Genomic DNA, 22,445 nt, shown 5'->3' on the forward strand with positions numbered 1-22,445 from the left:
AGCAATAGTTTTACGGAAATAAAAACTTTGGGAAAAGGGTGGATATATCGAGGATAATTGTTTGAAATACATCCAATGGAAGGAAGGGTTTTTAAATCGTAGGATAAAGGTTATTTTTTGAACCATGTGTATGAAAAATGGTGTAATCAACGCATTGTTTCAAAATGTATGGTGCAACGGTTGCCTGAATACATCTGAGTGCCACTGACTAAGGGTGGTTGTTCGGGCATAAACAAAATGAAGTTGTATTCCGATAGGACTGTGGAAAAAAAAAATGGGAAAGTGATTTAATTTGTAAATCGGACTTCGGGATACAGCAAGGGACAGTTAACTTGGAATTTGCAAGTAGCATGTGAGTAAATTTGTCTTCCTTGCTTTTGAAATTTGTTTTGAAAATAAATAACTGTTTTAACCTGTCTATCTTTCAAGGCATTTCAGACAAAACCCCCGATTATTCTTTAAATCCATTTTGAGTTGCTCCCCAAGTTTAATTCCATGGTGAAAATTTCATGTTTTTTCCTCCTTTTTAGAGAGTAAGCGCCAATGGCGGCCGATTTTTTACAACAGTGAGCTGCCGTTGGAAACATATATGTGGCATTCATTTAGCAATTCGAGAACTCAGAGAAAAACCCTTGAAATTCTCGAGGGTGACTTTTTTGTAGTTTAATTAACGCTACTTACTTTACCGATAGCTGCACCAGTTTTGTCACCGTGAATCTAATTTGATGTTAACCAATGGGATGGGACAGACTTTAGAACCATGTTTTACAGCAATACATCCTACAGTAAGTTTCATCATTTGAGCCGCGCCATGAGAAAACCAACATAGTGGGTGTGCGACCAGCATGGATCCAGACCAGCCTGCGCATCCGCGCAGTCTGGTCAGGCTCCATGCTGTTCGCTTTTAAAGCCTATTGGAATTGGAGAAACTATTAGTGAACAGCATGGATCCTGACCAGACTGCGCGGATGCGCAGGCTGGTCTGGATCCATGCTGGTCGCATACCCACTATGTTGGTTTTCCCGTGGCACGGCTCATTTGACTTTTAAAGTCTAAGGTATCCTTTATAGAGCTGCACACATCTCAATTTACTGCGAAATCACTTATATTTTTGGGAGACCAATTTTTGTGGATTTCAGGGTGGTACAAATCTAGGAAATTAAATCCAAATAAACAAGTAAAATTCACATTCATATTATATTCAAACCTACGAATTCATATCCTCATATATAGCCGTATTGGCCTAAACAATGAAATATTGGGATAATTTCATAGTGTTCATACTGGTACTCTTTTTGCCAGTTAATTTCTATGTGTGAGCAAAGAGCTATAAAAATAAATAGATCGGCAACTTCAAAGGCATACAGAGCAATCTCGCCAACACCCCGTGATAACGGAATGAGATCTTGTTTTCCCGGAAGTGGCGCTTTCTCCCCCCCGCACCATTTGTAATGCCCTGGTCAATTATTCATGGTAAAATTTAAATTTTACTGTATGCCACACTTTTTTTGATGGTAAGAAACGTTATTTTGTTGCCTAAGACAATTTTACATTAAACTAATGTTGTTTTAGAAGCTAACATGTATTTTAAATGTAGTTTTAAAGGTATAAATTGTAACTCCATGCTCGCCGATGTTTGTTGTGACTAAGATAATGCCAATTTATGCTCTGACACGAGGTCACGCGAGATTACAGCCAGTTGCCATTCTGTGTATTTCATACTTCTGTGGTGCGAGCAATGAATTAAAATTGTTCATTTAGAACTTTAATGTAAATATCACTTATCATACAATACTATAAAAATGCAGTAAACTGTGTTCATGGAAGATTCTATGTGACACAACAAGAGTGTTCTCTCATAAATGTACCTTTAATCTGAAAGCCCAATGTTGCAGAGCCTGTGTCATCAATGTTGTATTTTTGTCATGTATCACCCTGTTTGCCATGCTAGATAGTTCTACACAGTAATCAAATCTTGTTTTCACAAGGTACCAGTGGTTTTGTAGAATGCGTAGATTACGTTTACGAGTAAATGCCGACTCTAATCTACGTAAGTTGTTCTTCTTGCGTGTGTATACTAGCCATGATTTGAAGACACTGGAATAGAAGCATTGTTAGCTCAGAAGTGTGGGTGAAGATCCATTAAAGATATGCAATTTCATAAAAAACTTGGATATTACACCTGCCAAAGATGAAATTTGTGAGGATTTTTAAAACATGTATTTTCTTTATATTCTACACTTTGTCTGCAGTAAAACAATCTCTTCTTCATATTTATTTGACTCCCTCAGTAATTTTCCCTGAGAGGAATTAGCTTTGTTTTTACTCAGTAACATAATTTCCTATAGGCTTCAGCCATAATACTGTACTCTGATTAGACATAGCTTTCATCAAATACAAAGGTTGGGAATGTATTTTTGGATAACTCGCGCCATGATCAAGGTCATTGTAACAAACAAGAGGACCATGATGGTCCTGAATCGCTCACCTCTTCCCACATGACCCAGTTTTGAGTATGACGTCGTTTTTTCTATTATTTGACATAGTGACCTAGTTTTTGAGCTCATGTGACCCAATTTTGAACTTGACCTAGATATTATCAAGATAAAAATTCTGACCAATTTTCCTGAAGATCCATTGAAAAATATGGTCTCTAGAGAGGTCACAAGGTTTCTCTATTATTTGACCTATTGACCTAATTTTCGAAGGTACGTGACCCTGTTTTGAACTTTACCTAGATATCATCAAGGTGAACATTCTCACTAATTTTCATGAAGATCTCATGAAAAATATGGCCTCTAGAGAGGTCACAAGGTTTTTCTATTTTTAAACCTATTGGCCTAGTTTTTGACCGCACGTGACCCAGTTTCGAAACTGACCTAGATATCATCAAGGTGAACATTCAGATCAATTTTCATGAAGATCCATTGAAAAATATGGCCTCTAGAGAGGTCAAAAGATTTTAATAATTTTAGTCCTACTGACCTAGTTTTTGACCGCAGTTGACCCAGTTTCAAACTTGACCAAGATATCATCAAGATGAACAGTCAGACCAACTTTCATACAGATCCCATGAATAGTATGGCCTCTAGAGAGGTCACAAGGTTTTTTATATTATTAGACCTACTGACCTAGTTTTTTAAGACACATGACCCAGTTTCAAACTTGACCTAGATATCATCAAGGTGAACATTCTGACCAATTTTTATGGAGATCCATTCACAAGTATGGCCTCTAGAAAGGTCACAAGGTTTTTCTATTTTTAGACCTACTGACCTAGTTTTTGACTCACATGATCCTGTTTCGAACTTGACCTAGATATCATCAAGATGAACATTCAGACCAACTTTCATACAGATCCCATGAAAAATATGGCCTTTAGAGAGGTCACAAGGTTTTTCTATTATTTGACCTACTGACCTAGTTTTTGACGGCACGTGACCCACTTTTGAACTTGACCTAGATATTATCAAAATGAACATTCAGACCAACTTTCATACAGATCCCATGAAAAATATGGCCTCTAGAGAGGTCACAAGGTTTTTCTGTTATTTGACCTACTGACCTAGTTTTTGAAGGCATGTGACCCACTTTCCAACTTGACCTAGATATCATCAAGGTGAACATTCTGACCAATTTTCATGAAGATCTCATGAAATATATGACCTCTAGAGAGGTCACAAGGTTTTTCTATTTTTAGACCTACTGACCTAGTTTTTGACCGCACGTGACCCAGTTTCGAACTTGACCTAGATATCATCAAGATGAACATTCAGACCAGCTTTCATACAGATCCCATGAAAAATACGGCCTTTAGAGAGGTCACAAGGTTTTTCATTTATTTGACCTACTGACCTAGTTTTTGAAGGCACGTGACCCAATTTTGAACTTGACCTAGATATCATCAAGGTGAACGTTCTGACCAATTTTCATGAAGACCTTGTGAAATATATGGCCTCTAGAGAGGTCACAAGGTTTTTTTTATTTTTAGACCTACTGACCTAGTTTTTGATGGTACGTGATCCAGTTTCGAACTTGACCTAGATATCATCAAGATGAACATTCTGACCAACTTTCATAAAGATCCCATGAAAAATGTGACCTCTAGAGTGGTCACAAGCAAAAGTTTACGGACGCACGGACGGACGGACGACGGACACCGCGCGATCACAAAAGCTCACCTTGTCACTTTGTGACAGGTGAGCTAAAAATAGAAAAATGTTTACTTACGTCAGTTGAATCTTTAGGTTAGCATGCCCTCGTATAGATTTCCTAGCCTTGGCAACATTATACCAATACAGGAAGAACACCTTTTGTGTGTGTTGCTCCTTCTTTACTGTGTACCTCTTAAGGGCCTCTCTTCTCTGACGACAACCTACACATTTAATATAACAGTAAACAATCAGTTCTTTAAGTTAAAACATTCAGCATTTGTCAATCTATATTGTCAAGTTTTAAAGTTGCAGATTACTTAACAATCCCTTTCACCAGTTATTCAGTTCTTCATTTGCTAGAGAATTTGCAGTAGGTTTATACACATGTACTGTGAAATTTCAAGGTGCCTCCTGTGTTCTGTTTGACTAGCTTGCTAGGTAGTGCATCAAAATAACTTACAATGGGTTCAAGGTTATGGAACAAACTTTAAATACCAGTCTCAAAATTAATGCATTTGATTGGCAGTTTATGAGCACAGATTTGAAATTGTCCAATGGCACGGCTGTATTCTGAGACTGGTGTTCAAACTCAGTTTAAAAATATTGGAGCCAGGAGTTGTGCTTTAAAACCTATTGATTTAGCACATGTTCCATACCAAAAACAAAATGTTTTGCCAGATAAAATCAGAGGGGAAATCCAACAGGGAACATTTAAAACTGAATGTGTACCTGGATACAGAAAAAGATATTTTGAAGATGCAGGCTGAAACTGAATTTGGAACAGTAATAAACAGAATCTCTGATTAAATCAAGTATACAAACTTTCATTCTGGTGTTATCTGTTATCTTTAATAGTTCTTATTTTCATACAAAGGGAGGTAGTTTATCAATTTCTTAACTTTTAAGATATCTTATAAATGACATAAAACCAGTCCTGTGCTGTCTTGTTAGTGTTAACATGCCAAGGAGGAAGCAATGCTCTTGACCATCTCTCTGCTATTGAATGTTAAGCAAACGCATATGGTGATTAGGGAAACAAAAAAATACCTCTGGCAGCTAGCTTCCAGTTACACAGGAGGGTAGTCAACAGTTTCATACTGAACACCCTGTGGGCTTGTATACACATTAACTCGGTTCTCCATGTCTCCAGACACACCAATGTGAGCTGCTGGTGCTTCTGGTTCAGGTACTCTTCAAGCTTGTCATATCGATCAAGATTCTTCCTATATGCTGCCTTCCATTTAACAAACATTCTTCCCATCTTAAAAAAACATTTTATGTTGAAGGGATCCTTTCAAATTTTGAAAATGAAAACCTGATTTTTGATGTTTCTTAATGCAAAGTGTCTGAAAATGTCTTAACTATAAATGTAAATGTAACTTAGATTTCTATATTTTTTTTGCAGTATTTTTATTAGATTAGAAGTCAATGCAAAAAGTAAGTTGTAATAATGTCATTAACTTTCAAAACTTATGAAAATTGGGAGTCATTTGCCCAAAGGCTCTTAAAAATTAAAATTTAACCACTTCACTTTAAGGCCATCTCTGCAGCAACAAAATAATCAATGTTTCCTAATACCGGTAACCTTACAAAGCTGTTTTTTATCTTCTACAAATCTATCTGTATAACAATAGTTACATTTTGACTCTTGAACTGCTGGTGAAGCTTGTGGCCGCGTGTTTTCTGTGCTTTCTTCCTCCAGTGTGTGGCTAGACATAGCACCCTCTGCTGTAACAGCTGTTCATGTTGGACATGTAATTGTAGCTGCTGTTGATAACAGGTGTACCACTGCCTCAATGCTCTCTTTGCCTGAATGTATTTACAACAAAATCTTTAGAAACAACTCCATAACGCCCTCCCTGCAACTACTAAAATTATGACACAGTATGAAGTATGTTTAGTTTACGGTGAAATCTTTCATATTCACTGAGGGAGGTGTTCTCACTTTGCGTGGACTTTGTGGTAAAACTCCCATTCTTTTCATCTTCAAAAGCTGAAATCCACATATTCATATCCCACATATACAGCCATTTAAATCAGCATTTCAAGCCCACAAAATAAAATAATTTCACAGTATATTCAAATCAGTACACTGATATTACGTTTCTAAGCATGAACAGCAAAAACTCAACTCTAATAAGTAAAGTTACATCTCACAGCATTCCCTTAATGTTTCAAACAATTTTTCTGGTCCCAAGACCTATATATGCTGAAATATCCTCAAGTTTTAAGATATCAAACAGATTTACTTTAAATCTTAAAAAATTATGTGGGCAAATTTTAATCAACCTAGTCACCAAAATTTATCACACTTCCTTGACTGCGTAAAAAATAAAAATATACAGTCAAACCTGTCTATAAATACCACCCTTGGAAGAGTCAAAATGTGGTCTTTATTGGGAGGTGGTCTTTATGCACAGGTTAAAATACACTGTAAATGAGAAAATGGGAAACAAACAGTTATGTGGTCTTTAAAGCCAGGTGGTCTCTGTTCAGAGGTGGTCTTTAACACAGGTTTGACTGTACAGTCGAAACTCGGTATCTCAAACTCGCTTACCTCGAAATTCCGCTTAAGTCAAAGAAATTTTCAAGTCCCGTCAAATTTCCTTCTTTATATATGTACTTCAACTCTGGTTACGTCAAAATTAGACTTACCGAGACTCCGGATGTGTCGAAAGGGATTTTCAGTCCCGTCAGTAAAATTCAAGTGCATTGTAAACTCGGTAAGTCAAATTAAGGAAAATATGTGATAAAATTTCACACATCTCCTTGTGAATGTGGTTGGTTTTTAACACATGTCCATGTTATTGCCTAACCAGAAAGCCGCGATGCCGACATATCAAAGGTGCGGCGATAATCAAAGTGAAATGATGTCATACTTGTTTGCACGTGCCATTATTATAATTGTTAGATGTAAACATTAGATTTCTTAATCAGCGGTCATTTGTTTTTGAGACGTTATGAAAATTGCTTTTCATTTAAACTAATGAATTAATTAGTTTGAACAGCTAGGATCTTTGATAAGGATTAATTAGAGGTAATCGCGATGTGAATGTATTAAAAATAACTTCTTGGGGGAATGTATCATTCATTCAAAATGTCAGATCGAAATGCTGTCAATCCTCCGGGAGAGAAACATGGTAAAAAACGAAACTTTGCTCAAAAACATTTGAGGTTAGTATCATTTTCATTCTTCAAAATAGTGAAAACTTTAGTAAACACAAACTGTATGGAATCGTGTACGTGTATAGTGCCTAAAGCATATACACAGCATCACGGAAACAGCGTTTATTTTTTATTAAAACTTCTCGTAAATAAACCAACTTTTTTCATCATTTCGTCCATACGTCCCTTCTCATAACTCGAATTTCGGTTATCTCGAAATAAAAGGCACGGTCCCCTGAAATTCGAGATATCGAGTTTCGACTGTATATATATTTGTAAGATAAATTCTATTTCACTCAAGTATGTATAAAATTATAGTGTGATATACTTACAAGAGCAGTATAGGACATGAGCTGACACTGTAACTGTCTCTGTTTGAGATCTTTCTGCCATGCTGCTACACTCTGCCATGCATGAAGTACCCTGAAAAAAGAAAGATAATTCATCAGTTCAAAACTGCTCTAAGGTCCTCCTGGTTTAACCTTTAACCTGCCCAATATCTAAAATGGACCAGACCATCATTAATTCTGGCAATATCATTTATTATTTGAAGGGGTGTTCACTGAAAATTTACTGACCAAATAGCGAAAAGTGCAGACCATGATCAGACTGCACGGAATTGCAGGCTGATCTTGGTCTGCTCTGGTCACAAAGGCAGAAACAGCAGAAAACAGGCAGAAAAGGGGAGCGGTGGTCTAGTGGATAAGGTGTCGGCCGCTCAATCCAGGGGTCGGGGGTTCGAGCCTCACTGAGGTCACGACCATGATCTCATATGACACCAGTACTGGTTTTTCCAGGAAGCGGACTCGAGAGTGGTTCCAATAAGCTTGAAGCTTTCATCACAATCGAGCTAAAACAAATTAGTATAAACTAAAGGCAGAAACACTTGTCGGCAGCAGCCTAAAGGCTAAAAGAGTACTTGTTTCATATTCATATTAAATGCTTAAAATGTATTTCAACTTAAGAATAAAACAACCAACAAATAAAGACAATGTTTTGGCCCTCCAACCAAAGTCTGACTGTACTTCAGTAAAGAAATAATACAGCAAAACTGTGTTTTACTAGAGATGCTTTTGAGAAAAGCACATGTCTCCCACAACTGCCCCTTTAAAAATGTCAAGTTTCTCTAGATGGTTTAGATGAGTGGATCCAATTCTATGGTCTGGACGAGTGGATCCAATCAGTAAACCAAGGGCCATAAATCAAAAGTGCTAGTTATCGAACTTGGCTAAGGTCTTATGGCCAAACACATTTTGTTCAAGTTTGGTGAAGATCTGATGAGAAATGTTTGACTTAGAGTGCGAACAAGAGTAAAAAGGCCGATTTTTCGGTAATTCAAGGGCCGTAACTCCAAAATGCCTGGACCAATTTGGCTAGTTATCGAACTTGGCCGAGGTCTCATGGTCAAACACATTTTGTTCGAGTTTAGTGAAGATCGGATGAGAAATGTTCGACTTAGGAGTGCAGACAAGAGTAAGAGGCCAATTTTTGGTAATTCATGGGCCATAACTCCAATACACCTGGACCGATTTGGCTAGTTATCGAACTTGGGCGAGGTGTTACGGTCAAACACATTTTGTTTAAGTTTGGTGAAAATCGGATGAGAAATGTTCGACTTAATAGAGTGCGGACAAGCTTTGTGACAGACACACACACACACATAAAGACACAACAATATTGACATGAGCTGCGCCATGAAAAAAAACAACATAGTGGCTTTGAGAACAGCATGGATTCAAACCAGCCGGTGCAACTGCGCAGTCTAGTCAGGATCCATGCTGTTCACTAACGGTTTCTCTAACTGCAATAGGCTTTGAAAGCGAACAGCACGAATCCTGACCAGACGGCGTGGATGCGCAGGCTGGTCTGGATCCATGGTCGCAAAGCCACTATGTTGGTTTTCTCATGGCGCGGCTCATGTCAATATTTTTGTGTCTTTATGAAAATGTGTATGTCTGTTTCATATTACAATTCTTAATTTTAACACTCGCTCCTAAAATCTCTAAAAAAATTCTCAAAACAATTTTAATACCTAAAATCAAATATCAAATGATGGAAAAATCAACAGGTTAAAATCTTGATAACTAATGTTTCTGGTAGAGGTCTCTACAGCAAGCACAGATCAATGATTAGGAGATTGATCACTACCTAGTGGAGAGTCTGGTCTGATACATCTCTGTGACCAGCTTGTGTTTCTCTGATTCCATCTTCCACTGGACAAACATTCTAGATACAAGATGCTTTTCTCTTGTCTGTGTTACATAGACTGCTATCAATTTTCTCCTTCTTTGATCTGGAAGGTTAAGTTATGCATACATGTATATCTTGATAAATATTCCATTAAATCACAAACCTTCAAGTCACTGACAATGGAATCATGCTTCTACATTTTCTTTCATTACTTAGATACAGGGATTAAAGTAATTTTTAAACTTAACTTCATTTAAGTACAGTCGCCTAACCATATTTGAGCCGTGCCATGAGAAAATCAACATTGTGGGTTTGCGACCAGCATGGATCCAGACTAGCCTGCACATCCACGCAGTCTGGTCAGGATCCATGCTGTTCGCTTTCAAAGCCTATTGCAATTAGAGAAACTGTTAGCGAACAGCATGGATCCTGACCAGACTGCACGGATGCGCAGGCTGGTCTGGATCCATGCTGGTCACAAACCCACTATGTTGGTTTTCTCATGGCACGGCTCATTTCATAGAAAATGTTCCAGTATTTATTTAATCTTATGATAAGAGCTGACGTCTTACCAACATGTATCAAATGTGGAGGATGCGCAAGATAAATGTGGGGTTTTTTTTGTTGTAAATTTGTCTTGAAAAACTATTTACCTTGCCTAGGGCTTTTAACTCATTACCTTGTCCATAAATACTTTTGTGCTCTACCTACTGCATTAATCAGACTTACAGACATTTTTGATATACTAAATTAGAACTGATAATCACGTATGAAAATATTCAATTTCACCAAAATGGTGAATTAAACACAGTCTTACTTTCAAGCCATTCTACATCATAATGACAGATGTGAGACTTAATCATAGTGTCTATATAATACATGTATATTCCAAACAGTCACTTTGTAATTGAATGAAGTCATTGTTTGGAGTTCATATGCAAAGGAATCATATCACACAGCCGTATCCCAATATAACAATAACATACCATGAGCCCACTGATGCCATGATTGCAAGACCGTTACAAGATAGTTATGCCAAGTATCCTCGTATCTTCTTTCAACTTCCTTCTTTTGAGTGTGACGTAAGCACCATGTCTTGAACACCTGTTGTAACCATATGGTTATTTATATAGTTCAGACACAAGCATGATACAGAGTCACTTTTCAACTTAGTGCAATAATGATTTTTATTTCTGTCATCTATTAGTGAGATAAAAGCCATGTTTTAATCTTTAATCTTCAGTACATGGTCTGCACTGATCGCAAAGGCAGAATCTATTGCCCACAGCAGGCTAAGGGTTAGCAAGCCAGTTGAATGTATAAATAGTAAGATACAATTTGTCAAACTAATTACTTATCAATTTACTATTTATTCTTTTATAAAACAAGAATATCTGACACAAGATATACATCATATTTACCAGCTTTTTCCTTCTGTCATCCCTGAACTGTTCGCACTTTACTTGTCTTTCATGTCTTTCTAATGCCCAACTGCACCAGGCTCCAAAATATCTGTAATATTATACAAACAGACAAAATTATTTGTAATAATTTCTCTGCTAATATAATTAAAGGTCTTGGCATTTAATTTTGATATATGAGATATTACAAATAATTAGCCAACAGGTTTTAAGTTGAATCTTTTTTTTTTCCAATAAGCACCAAAAGAAGTTTGTTTTTTCTTTTGATTTGCAATGGTCTGAACATTTTGGAAGGTTACCTAAGGAACACTTCTGTACTGAATGACATGAAGAATTTTCAAATGACCACACATTCTGAAGGCTATGGGGTTTCTTTTATAAACCAAATTAACTTTGAACAATCTTGGTAGGTGGTCACCCAAGGAACAATTGTGTCTAATTATACTAAATCCAGGCTAGCTATTTCCAACCCTCTGATGTTTTTACGTTTCCAGTAAATATACACAACCTCTGGTGTTTTTTTTTTCTTTTTTGACAATTTAGAATGATCTGAACAACTCTGGCAGATAGTCACAAGAGTATCATTTACCAGGTGACCCCAGCCTATATGCAGTACAGTGGAACCATTTAAACAATTTTAAAAGAGCACAGACCACAGAAAAAGAACATCCATAAAAAGTTCCATGAGCTTGAATCATATCGTTTCAAAGAAAATGGTCTAAAGGAAATGTTAAAGTGGAATTATATGCATTTTTCAAGTAAAAATCAAGCTTAAATAGATGTGCATGTAAAATGGATGAAGGAAATTATAGTTTTTAACCCAACATACCAAACTCTTCCTGTTACCAGTACAAAATAATAAGTTTCCAAATTTGACTTTTCTTATTTTGACTGTGGCAGTCTTTTTAAAAAACGTCAAACGGCAAGCAGGAGTTGCTTCCCTTCTACTTCAGAAATTTCCATTTTGAGGTAAGGGAGATCATTGCGCAGAAGATTGAAAAAATATCTATTATTTTATCCGTCCGATTTCTTTATTTTTAAAGCATCAGCTTCAAATACTAATGCGGCATTATCGTTAATTTAACACATCTTAATGCACAGCAACCGAAAATTGCTTTTATAGAACACTCACCCAAAACACACTATATGCAGTATTAGATGCGCATAATGCCACTTAAACACAAGTGACAGACAGTCCAATTTGATGACCACAAAAAAGACTCATGCTTTAGTACTTAAATTATTACCTCTGGTACAAAATCTTGTGGTAAACTTTCTTAAGTTTGCTAATCTTGCGGTATTTATTTTGCCACACTGTGAAACACTCCTTGAGAGATTTCTTATTGAGCCTGTAACAGAATGAGCGCTCTCTAGGTATGAGTTGTCTTTCCTCATCAGTGATGTTTGTCCAGAGATAAACAATTTTCTCTGCATGTTGTTTTTCTTGTGCCTGCAAACAAGAAGAAATTTTTATTTTTAAAGTCTAAAATTTATGGTTTAATATTTTTAGCAAACTGTTTCTGTGCCACTTTTATACTGCTAGGTAAATGAATATTTCAGTCTTAAAAAAATAAGTTACTTAACTTGTGTACTGAAAAAGCAGAAATTTTCATGAGGGTTTAAATTTCGCTGCATTCCCAAGGCCCTACATATTGCGAAAATTAAGCCTCGTGTAAATATTCACCGTCGGTATAATTAAAATTCAAGTAGGACACAATTTTTACAATTTCACGAAATATTAAACCTCGCGAACAAAGTCAAAATTTCAAATTCGTGAAACTTGACCCAGTGAAAATATGTCCTTTCACAGTATCACAAGGATGAAAACAAAACAAGTCTATCTGCTCCTTTATATAAATGCACTTAGACCTTTTTTGCTCTTACCCCTCAGACTTAGGTCCAATGTGGCCAGCTTTAATAAAATAATTATTCAGTAAAGACCTTCTCAGATTTAAATTTCTGAAGAAGTCAGAATAAAAGTCAGCAAGCATCTAGGAAAGAAGAAGTCATTTTTTTTACCAATTTTACACTGTCAGCAGACTGCTGTGTTTTATTTTGCATACATTTTATTTTGCATACGTACTTGTATCACCACAGTCAAACAGACAGGAAAAATGTTTGCAGGTATAGAATAACCTGTCTCAAGTTCTCTCTTAGTAAAACATATGAGCCGTGCCATGGGAAAACCAACATAGTGGCTTTGCGACCAGCATGGATCCAGACCAGCCTGCGCATCTGCGAAGTCTGGTCAGGATCCATGCTGTTCGCTAACAGTTTCTCCAATTCCAATAGGCTTTAAAAGCGAACAGCATGGAGCCTGACCAGACTGCGCGGATGCGCAGGCTGGTCTGGATCCATGCTGGTCGCAAACCCACTATGTTGGTTTTCTCATGGCACGGCTCATATTTTTATGCTGTACTTGGCTCAATTTGCCTGCATCAAGGTCATATATAAAGGAATAACTTATTTTACCTTTGGAAGCCAGGTAGGGAAAATTGTATTGACTTTTCTGGCACAGTGTAACATGGCTGTAATTTTCATATGTGTCTCTCACTTCAGATATTTCTATGCAGTATCTGGCTTAGTGCAAAGTGGTTCATTTAGAAAGGAAAGAATACCCAATCCTTGCAAGCCAGATCAGGAAAATGGCTGTGTAGACTTTTCTGGCATGGTATAATCTGGCTGTGATACTCATGTTTCTCTCTCTTCACAATTTTTTTCAGACTTTTCTGGCAGTGTAACGTGGCTATACCATTCGTAAGTATTCTGGTTTCACATGATTCAAAGCAATACCAAGTTTAGAGCAAAATTGGTCATTCAGAAGGAAAACATATCTCACCTTTGCAAGCCAGATTGGGAAAATGGCCGTGTAGACTTTTCTGGCATAGTGTAACCTGGCTATAGTATTCATATGTTTCTTCTCTCTACACATATTTCTATACAGTATCAGGCTTAGTAAGGCTTTGTGTTGTAACACTTGTTCCTGAAATAATATTCAATATGCCATATAAAATGTCTAATTTAAGTATCTACACTGTAGTCTATATTTATATTTATGTGACAAAGATAATTTTCTATTATCACTAAATATAAACTGTTCTGTGAAAGATAGATTCAAATTTCGGATTTTGTTTAACCATTAACAAGTACCTCAAAATTTAGCACAAAAGACCTGTAGATTTAATATGACCATATATCCGAAAATAGTTTAAAATGAAATCTATATTGCCGATTTTTTATTTTGGTTTAAAATGACTTTTGCTTGAAGTCGAACTTTTTGTTCAAATGAATGTGGCAAAAAAGTAAGTACATCTTTCTTTCTTTTTTTTTGCTTAATTTTCCATGTATATCATAATTCTATGAAAAACGAGGCTTATATGAAATTCTACATTGCAGAAAAAACATTATATATGAATCTGCAGAATTACCTTCAAGAGAATATAAAAAGAACTTACATAATGCTGCTTGGCTAGCTTCATCTCTCTATAGTGCTGTACCCATGAGTTGAAATACTGTTTCAATGCAAGCCCCTGCTGTACACGGATCATCTGAGCAGTTAGCAGCTTGAACTCTGACTGCCGAGCTGTGTACTCCTTCCACTGTTCAAACACGATGCTCACAGGCCAATGCCATAGTCTGTTAACAACAGTTACAACAATCTCCTGTAGAAATAAAACAAGAGGACCATGATGGTCCTGAATCGCTCACCTCTTCCCACATGACCCAGTTTTGAGTATGACGTCATTTTTTCTATTATTTGACATAGTGACCTAGTTTTTGAGCTCATGTGACCCAGTTTTGAACTTGACCTAGATATTATCAAGATAAAAATTCTGACCAATTTTCATGAAGATCCATTGAAAAATATGGTCTCTAGAGAGGTCACAAGGTTTTTCTATTATTTGACCTGTTGACCTAGTTTTCGAAGGTACGTGACCCTGTTTTGAACTTTACCTAGATATCATCAAGGTGAATATTCTCACTAATTTTCATGAAGATCTCATGAAAAATATGGCCTCTAGAGAGGTCACAAGGTTTTTCTATTTTTATACCTACTGGCCTAGTTTTTGACCGCACGTGACCCAGTTTTGAAACTGACCTAGATATCATCAAGGTGAACATTCTGACCAATTTCTATGGAGATCCATTCAAAAGTATGGCCTCTAGAGAGGTCACAAGGTTTTTTCTATTTTTAGACCTACTGACCTAGTTTTTGACCGCACATGACCCTGTTTCAAACTTGACCTAAATATCATCAAGATGAACATTCAGACCAATTTTCATACAGATCCCATGAAAAATATGGCCTTTAGAGAGGTCACAAGGTTTTTCTATTATTTGACCTACTGACCTAGTTTTTGAAGGCACGTAACCCACTTTCGAAATTGACCTAGATATCATCAAGGTGAACATTCAGACTAACTTTCATACAGATCCCATGAAAAATATGGCCTCTAGAGAGGTCACAAGGTTTTTCTATTATTTGACCTACTGACCTAGTTTTTGATGGCATGTGACCCACTTTCGAACTGACCTAGATATCATCAAGGTGAACATTCTGACCAATTTTCATGAAGATCTCATGAAATATATGGCCTCTAGAGAGGTCACAAGGTTTTTCTATTTTTAGAACTTACTGACTAGTTTTTGACCGCACGTGACCCAGTTTCGAACTTGGCCTAGATATCAACAAAATGAACATTCAGACCAACTTTCATACAGATCCCACGAAAAATATGGCCTTTAGAGAGGTCACAAGGTTTTTCTATTATTTGACCTACTGACCTAGATTTTGAAGGCACGTGACCCAGTTTCAAACCTGACCTAGATATCATCAAGGTGAACATTCTGACCAATTTTCATGAAGATCTTGTGAAATATATGGCCTCTAGAGAGGTCACAAGGTTTTTCTATTTTTAGACCTACTGACCTAGTTTTTGATGGCACGTGACCCAGTTTCGAACTTGACCTAGATATCATCAAGATAAACATTCTGACCAACTTTCATAAAGATCCCATGAAAAATGTGACCTCTAGAGTGGTCACAAGCAAAAGTTTACGGACGCACGCACGGACGGACTGACGGACGGACGACGGACACCGCACGATCACAAAAGCTCACCTTGTCACTTTGTGACAGGTGAGCTAAAAACAAAGAGCATTTTGTCTGAATTATTTTATTTTTCCCTATCTTACATCAAACTCGGAAAAACATGCATCAAAAAAATTCTTCTAAAATATTACAGCACAGAATCCATGATGACAATTGGTCTAATTCTGTTCAATTCCACATTCACCTAATGTGATTACAGCATTTCCCAACGCTACTGAATGTCAGGTGCTCATAAAAGTTATACTGACAGCTAAAGTCAAAAAGGCATACGAGGATATGTTAATGAGCAGACTTTGCAGGCTGTTGTTATGGGTCTAACACCTTAAAAACAAAAGTACAGAAAAACAGAAGTCTACTACCAACATCATGTACAATATGTAATTGAGTTACATTTTCCAAAACATAAAAAATCATCTTCTAATTAGAATCTACATAGCATAACAGTAACTTTAGATGACAAATGTGTGAGTTACTTGCAGTGACCATAAATTTACATACTCTTCTGCTCTCTATTTTCACAGCATGTTCCATCTCAAACCTGGCATCTAGGAAGCTTGAACTTGTCAAAGCACCTGCATCAAACTCTAGGGACTGTGCCAAACTCAGGTGACTTGGTGACGGTGAATACAACCTTAAAATTAAATAAAAATACAATCAAATTAAATCCATAATCATTATGGTATTTTGTATTTTGTAATAATAAATCCCAATCATCCCAATAACTTTTGTTTTGTGACATGTCTAATTTCACACTGACACAATTATAGGTGATACTACAACTTTCCATGGTGCAGGAAGACCCCTGGTGCCCCTCTCAGCAAATTCTAGGTTCAGGCATGCACCTATGTAGAACTGCTGACCTTCTACAAGCTAACTTGATGGCTTCCTCATATGAAAGAATTCTGCACCCTAAGCGAGGTTTCTGACTCACAGTGGTGATGTAAAAGGTCAGTATGGCCTTAACTACTTATCCAGAAGGAAGTAACATGCACCATGCACAACTAGGGTTACTACTGATCACTTGTGTTAAGCTTCATTAAATTGTGTACATGGATTCAGGAGATTTTGCACGCACAAGATTGCATATGCAGACTGTAGGTAAATTGTAAATTAACAAAAAACAAAGTCCCATAACTGTGCAGATTTTTTTTCTGAAAAAAAAAAAACAACAACAAAAAAACTAAAAAACAAAACCTAACATGCACCATGCACAACTAGGGTTACTACTGATCACTTCAATCTGTGAAGTTTCATTAAACTGTGTGCGAAGGTTCAGGAGATTTAGCGCGCACAAGATTGCATATGCAGACTGTATGTATATAGTAAAGTAACAAAAAAAGAAGTCCCATAACTGTGCAGATTTTTTTCTGAAAAAACCTAACATGCACCATGCACAACTAGGGTTACTACGGATCACTTGTGTGAAGTTTCATTAAACTGTGTGCATGGGTTCAGGAGATATAGTAAAGTAACAAAAAACAAAGTCCTGTAACTCTGCAATTTTTTTTTCTGAAATAACCTACCATGCACTATGCACAACTACTGTTGTTATTGAACACTTGTTTCATGAAACTGCGTCAAGGGGATGAGAAGAGATGGTGCGCACAAGATTGTGTCTACAGACAGACAGACAACCTGAAACCAGTATACGCCCTCTTACAACTTCATTGTTTGAAGAGTACAATAAATATTAAAAACTTTAAACAACTTTTGTCTGATAATACACTGATCAACTTTATACAAAATCTCTACAAAACACTGCACAATCACAATACCTCCTGGATGGTGTTCCATATGCTATTGCACGTGGTGTGAGAGGTGTTCTTGGAGTCATGGATTTAGGGGTCCTTGGGGTCATGGATCTAGGGGTCTTTGGCGTTCTTGGTGTCATTGAATTAGGTGTCATTTCCAAGTCAAAGTTCAACATCTCTATGGAGTCACCTCTTCCCAGTAGCTGATCCTCTACAATAAAAACTGATCTTTAAATTATACCAAAAATTCAGTTAGAAAAAAAAGTTATATAAAAATTCCAAAAATCAAATGCAGGGCAAATTATTTCTTGTAATACGAGATAAAGAAACAAAGTAAAAACCGAATCATTAATTTGCAGCTATAAATTTTCTGACATGAATTTACACAAACTGAAAAGAGAAAACTTTCAAACTACTCTATAAGCTTTATTTTGCAATGCCATTATCTTTGGTAACAGAGAACATAATTTTCTCATGAGATTTTTGGTCATTAAGGAATTTGGAATTAAGCAGAATTGTTGTTTTATTTTAACAAGAAAAATTTCTTGTTAGCTGGTTTCTTTACAGACTCTAGTAAAAAAGATTTGATTTGTACAACAAAGGATACAATCTGGAAACATACACTGGACTGCATGTTATTCACGAAGATAAAAAAAAAGCCAATTTCATACCTGCTCTATCGTAACTGTTACAGTTACTGTCAAGCTCCTGCTGATCCTGATCAATGCAAGCTTCTTCCTCATCTTGATGTAAACCAATGGCAGCTGCAAATTTTTCCACAGCTTCCTGTAGGGAATTCTGGGTATAAACAAACCATGCTTGTAGTGCTTGCTTTGCCAACTTGCGTATACGTATCTTTTCATTCTCTCTGCAATGAAACAAATACAAATCATAAATACATGTACATATCCCTTGTTATGGTAGTTTTAATATAACTTTATATTTCCAAGTCCCTATACTACTGTACCTGTATTTCTAACCAGCATGTATATATTACAATTTGAAAATTTCTACATGATAATGTTCCCTAAAGTATGATTAATGTATATTTAAAAGTTATTTTAGAATATTCAAAATATAAGGAGTAATAAATATTTGCATTACCTAGCAATAAGAGTTGCTCTGAAATGTCTTCTCCAAAAATAGAATGCGACCTTGACCTTGTTGGTCTCTATCTGCTGCTGCAGGTATGTTACGTTGTCCTCCTCTTCACCCTGCTGCATATACAACCTCTCTTTCCACAACGTGAAATACTTCTGCAACAGACCCATAACAGTCTCCTGCAAGGAAAAACACAAGAGGTGAAATCATTTCATCAAAAGATGGTTATAATAGGTTGTAAACTGCTCATTGGTTGCTAATGAACAGTCTTAGTTTATACCAATTTATTTTAGGCTGATTGTGAAGCAAGATCTAAAACTTACTGTAGATACCCATGTATAATGCGCACCCATGTATAATGCGCACCCCCGATCTTAGTCCAAAATCCTGGGGAAAAAAAAAAAAATTTGGTCAATTTTGAGGTGGATGGAAAACGAAAGTAGAGTTTACATCGACACCGGTAATAAATTTTATCTCCGCGGCGGAGAGCAGCATCGGTCTCACGGTACTATCGATTTTTGTTTTCTCGAAAATAAAACCAGTAAATTATTGTTATGTTTGTTGTTCTACCCTTTTTAATTCACTATTTTGAATAAATAAATAGCAGCTGATTCAATATTTCGGAATGGTATCTTTCAAAATGACATGAGCTTCTCAATTCAAACTGATAACAAAAGGTGTGATAGTCTTTTTGTCACGATCATAAAGCCAGTAATTACCGGCAATTAACGTGTCACCTCGTGTCAATTATGTTGTTTACAGTTTGATCTCGGTTAAAGATAATTCTCGATCTTTAATTAGTATCATAATTTTTGTGATTTGTAAACATTTCTTTCATCAAAATACTTTTAAATTTATATGAAATTAATTTTGTTTGAAAGAAAAATAAACAATTCGATCTTTTACGGAACGTAACGGCAATCTTAGATTTTAGCGGAGACAGTAAGCGCGGGGAGTAGTTTCCCTTTACCAAAATGGCGAACATCGGTAACAAACTTGTTTTGAAGTTGGAAAATTGTCTATACCTGTGTATTATGCGCACCCACGATTCGGGGGTGGTCCCGGGGGTCAAAAAACTGCGCATTATACATGGGTATCTACGGTACATTAATCACCCGCGACACCTAATTCCTGACTGAATCCACAGCCATGATGGTATGAGAGAAGAGGCCAGTTTTCCTTTTAATGCTGAGCACCAAGCAAGGGAGCTACTGGTACCATTTTTCATATCTTTGGTATGACATGTCCGGGGATCGAACCCACAACCTCATGCACTTAAAGCAGATGCTCTACCACTAGGCTATTGAGGCAGTTTATGAACAGTCCTGAAACTTACCAATGACAATTTGTACATGTACTTTGAGACTAGCCTATAGAATCAGTTTTAATACCACAAACTCTGACAGTTTGAATGAAAAATTCTCTTGTTACAAGGTAACAAAATCAATCTCAATAGACTAGTATTTGTAAACAAATGTTACCATCTCCATCTTCTGTAATCTTTTTTCTCTCACTCTTCTTAGTGCAAGTGTACTCCAGTGAACAAATGTAGTTTTCACTAAATGCTTTTCATGGAACTGCTGCGCTCTATGTTTACGTTGTATGACAAAACGCCAGCCTTGTAAACAGCGTAATGTCCAGCGCTGTGACCTTTTCTTGTTCAAATCTTTCTCTATTTGATGCACTTGGTATTGTCTCCTGCAGCAAATTTCATTTTGAAAACTAATTACTAAGTACCAAGTAAGAGATGAATAGAATGCTACCATAACTAAATGATTTCTATTTAAAAGTAGTCTCTTCTAGTTTCTCAAATTCCTGTTTGACAGCTTAAATTTTAACAGTTTTTATCCAGTCAAAGCACTATTTCTTACAGTAGCGTATAAAAACAAAGTGCGGAAAATTAATGTACAATGTAGATAAGAAGAAGTGACATCACTGCATTTCAGTTATGCACAAAAACAAAGTTCCACTTTAGTTTTATCGTTTTTAGTGTAACATTACGTTTTTACTGTAAAATAATGTATTTTGAATTGAGAATATACTATAAGAAATGGAAAGAAACTATCAATGTATTCTGTAAAGATAACAATGTTCAATCACTTCTCACCAGTGCTGCCCTGTTCACTACATGAAACTTACAGTAATGTAGAAGTTATGACTGGTAATTTACTTTCGACAAATCTAGGAATACATTAACAATGTCTGAAAATCAAAGTTACTTTTCACTCTCTAGCCTTTCCCACTTCCTACCTAGCTACCCAGCCTTGAATGTCTAATCAGTATTGTTCCATGACGACTGACCAGTCTTAGAAGTACATGTATCCTCTAAATGCTGAGGAAGGCAATAGTGCCATTTTTAAGAAAGTCTCTGTTTTAACATGGTTGATTATAGAACCAAAACCTTCAACAAGAGAAATGGATATTCTACCACTGAGCAAACGATGCACCTGTCTTCAAATGGTCACATTTGTGCACAAACTTACCTCCAAGCTTTGAACTTGTTCTGCAGCCTGACCCTGAGCAGAGAATTTTCACTCTTGAGGCACCTAGCCTTGTGAACAACATACTGTCTCCAACCTTGGAAACACCTGTTAAAATGATTAAATAACTATAGAATTACATCTTGTATGACAGATAATTGCATTAAATACTATGGAATTTCCTATCTTGTTGGTTAAAAACATGTTATTTTATGTTTTATACTTGAAATAGCTGTAAAAATGACATCAGTGATGATACTGGTAATAGTCAAACCTGTGCTGAAGAACAACTGTGAATACAGAAAATTTGTGAATAAGGAACACCTGTAAACAAAGACAACCCAAATCTTAAGACCTCTGATTCCACCTTTTTTGCCTTAAATGGCCACACTGCATAGCTCTCCTGGCTCTCTGCTTAACAAAAATTTGACTGTAAAAACTAACTACAGTTTACCTAAGATAATCTCTCTTAAGTCTCCTTAAGCAATTGTTTACCAAATTTTACTTGTGCAGTTTATCAATAGAATATTCAATGTACTAACCAAGATATGAAAAAAGTCCAAGATTCAACATTTTAAAGCTTTTCACAGACTTGCAGATCGTGTATGCTTAGCATTCAACTGACTAAACACTGGATGAATTAAAATATTTCACAAGTTCATAATCGAGACAAATACATACTGTGTAACAAGCCTTTGTCTATATCTTAGCACCATGGGTTTGATCAGAAGACGTTGTTGTGTGTCCGTACTCCATTTTTCAAAGTATAGTTTGAGCTTAGAGCTATCGAGAATCGTACGCACATCTGAGGCTTCCTGTTTCTCTTCCAATATCAATTCAAATTTGGCTTTCCAATGCAGGAAATAAACTGAAATGAAAAAGATGTCTGTGATGTGAGATTGGTGGGAATCGGTACACGAAGTTAAGGATGATTATAAAAATAGACTGTTATAATTAAAATCAAACAGAAAACTGGTCCTAACAGCAGCTTTTTTCAACAACAGACAATAAAATAACTTGCACTTGTTTTGAATGTAAACCCCATAAATGTCAAGTTTTTCCCCCCACAA

At 36.4% G+C, this 22,445-nt stretch overlaps 1 protein-coding gene across 7 annotated transcripts in view; it reads right to left on the reverse strand.

Annotated features, from left to right (window-relative positions):
* The window catches only part of LOC123527556 (uncharacterized), a 76,159-nt gene that overhangs the window by 6,343 nt on the left and 47,371 nt on the right, over positions 1 to 22,445 (reverse strand). For all 7 annotated transcript variants that reach the window (XM_053523524.1, XM_053523526.1, XM_053523527.1 and 4 more), the window contains 18 exons: positions 22,057 to 22,243; positions 21,379 to 21,483; positions 20,377 to 20,593; positions 18,899 to 19,074; positions 18,466 to 18,662; positions 17,819 to 18,005; positions 16,542 to 16,674; positions 14,386 to 14,592; positions 13,770 to 13,913; positions 12,178 to 12,380; positions 10,931 to 11,021; positions 10,496 to 10,613; positions 9,468 to 9,612; positions 7,652 to 7,742; positions 5,793 to 5,963; positions 5,202 to 5,415; positions 4,231 to 4,375; positions 1,869 to 2,097 (listed from right to left, as the gene is read on the reverse strand). In XM_053523524.1, the coding sequence (XP_053379499.1) occupies positions 1,869 to 2,097; positions 4,231 to 4,375; positions 5,202 to 5,415; positions 5,793 to 5,963; positions 7,652 to 7,742; positions 9,468 to 9,612; positions 10,496 to 10,613; positions 10,931 to 11,021; positions 12,178 to 12,380; positions 13,770 to 13,913; positions 14,386 to 14,592; positions 16,542 to 16,674; positions 17,819 to 18,005; positions 18,466 to 18,662; positions 18,899 to 19,074; positions 20,377 to 20,593; positions 21,379 to 21,483; positions 22,057 to 22,243 (2,960 nt within the window). The remainder of the gene's footprint in view (positions 1 to 1,868; positions 2,098 to 4,230; positions 4,376 to 5,201; positions 5,416 to 5,792; positions 5,964 to 7,651; positions 7,743 to 9,467; positions 9,613 to 10,495; positions 10,614 to 10,930; positions 11,022 to 12,177; positions 12,381 to 13,769; positions 13,914 to 14,385; positions 14,593 to 16,541; positions 16,675 to 17,818; positions 18,006 to 18,465; positions 18,663 to 18,898; positions 19,075 to 20,376; positions 20,594 to 21,378; positions 21,484 to 22,056; positions 22,244 to 22,445) is intronic.

The sequence above is a fragment of the Mercenaria mercenaria genome, chromosome 14, assembly GCF_021730395.1.
Source record: "Mercenaria mercenaria strain notata chromosome 14, MADL_Memer_1, whole genome shotgun sequence".
Classification (NCBI taxonomy): Eukaryota; Metazoa; Mollusca; class Bivalvia; order Venerida; family Veneridae; genus Mercenaria; species Mercenaria mercenaria.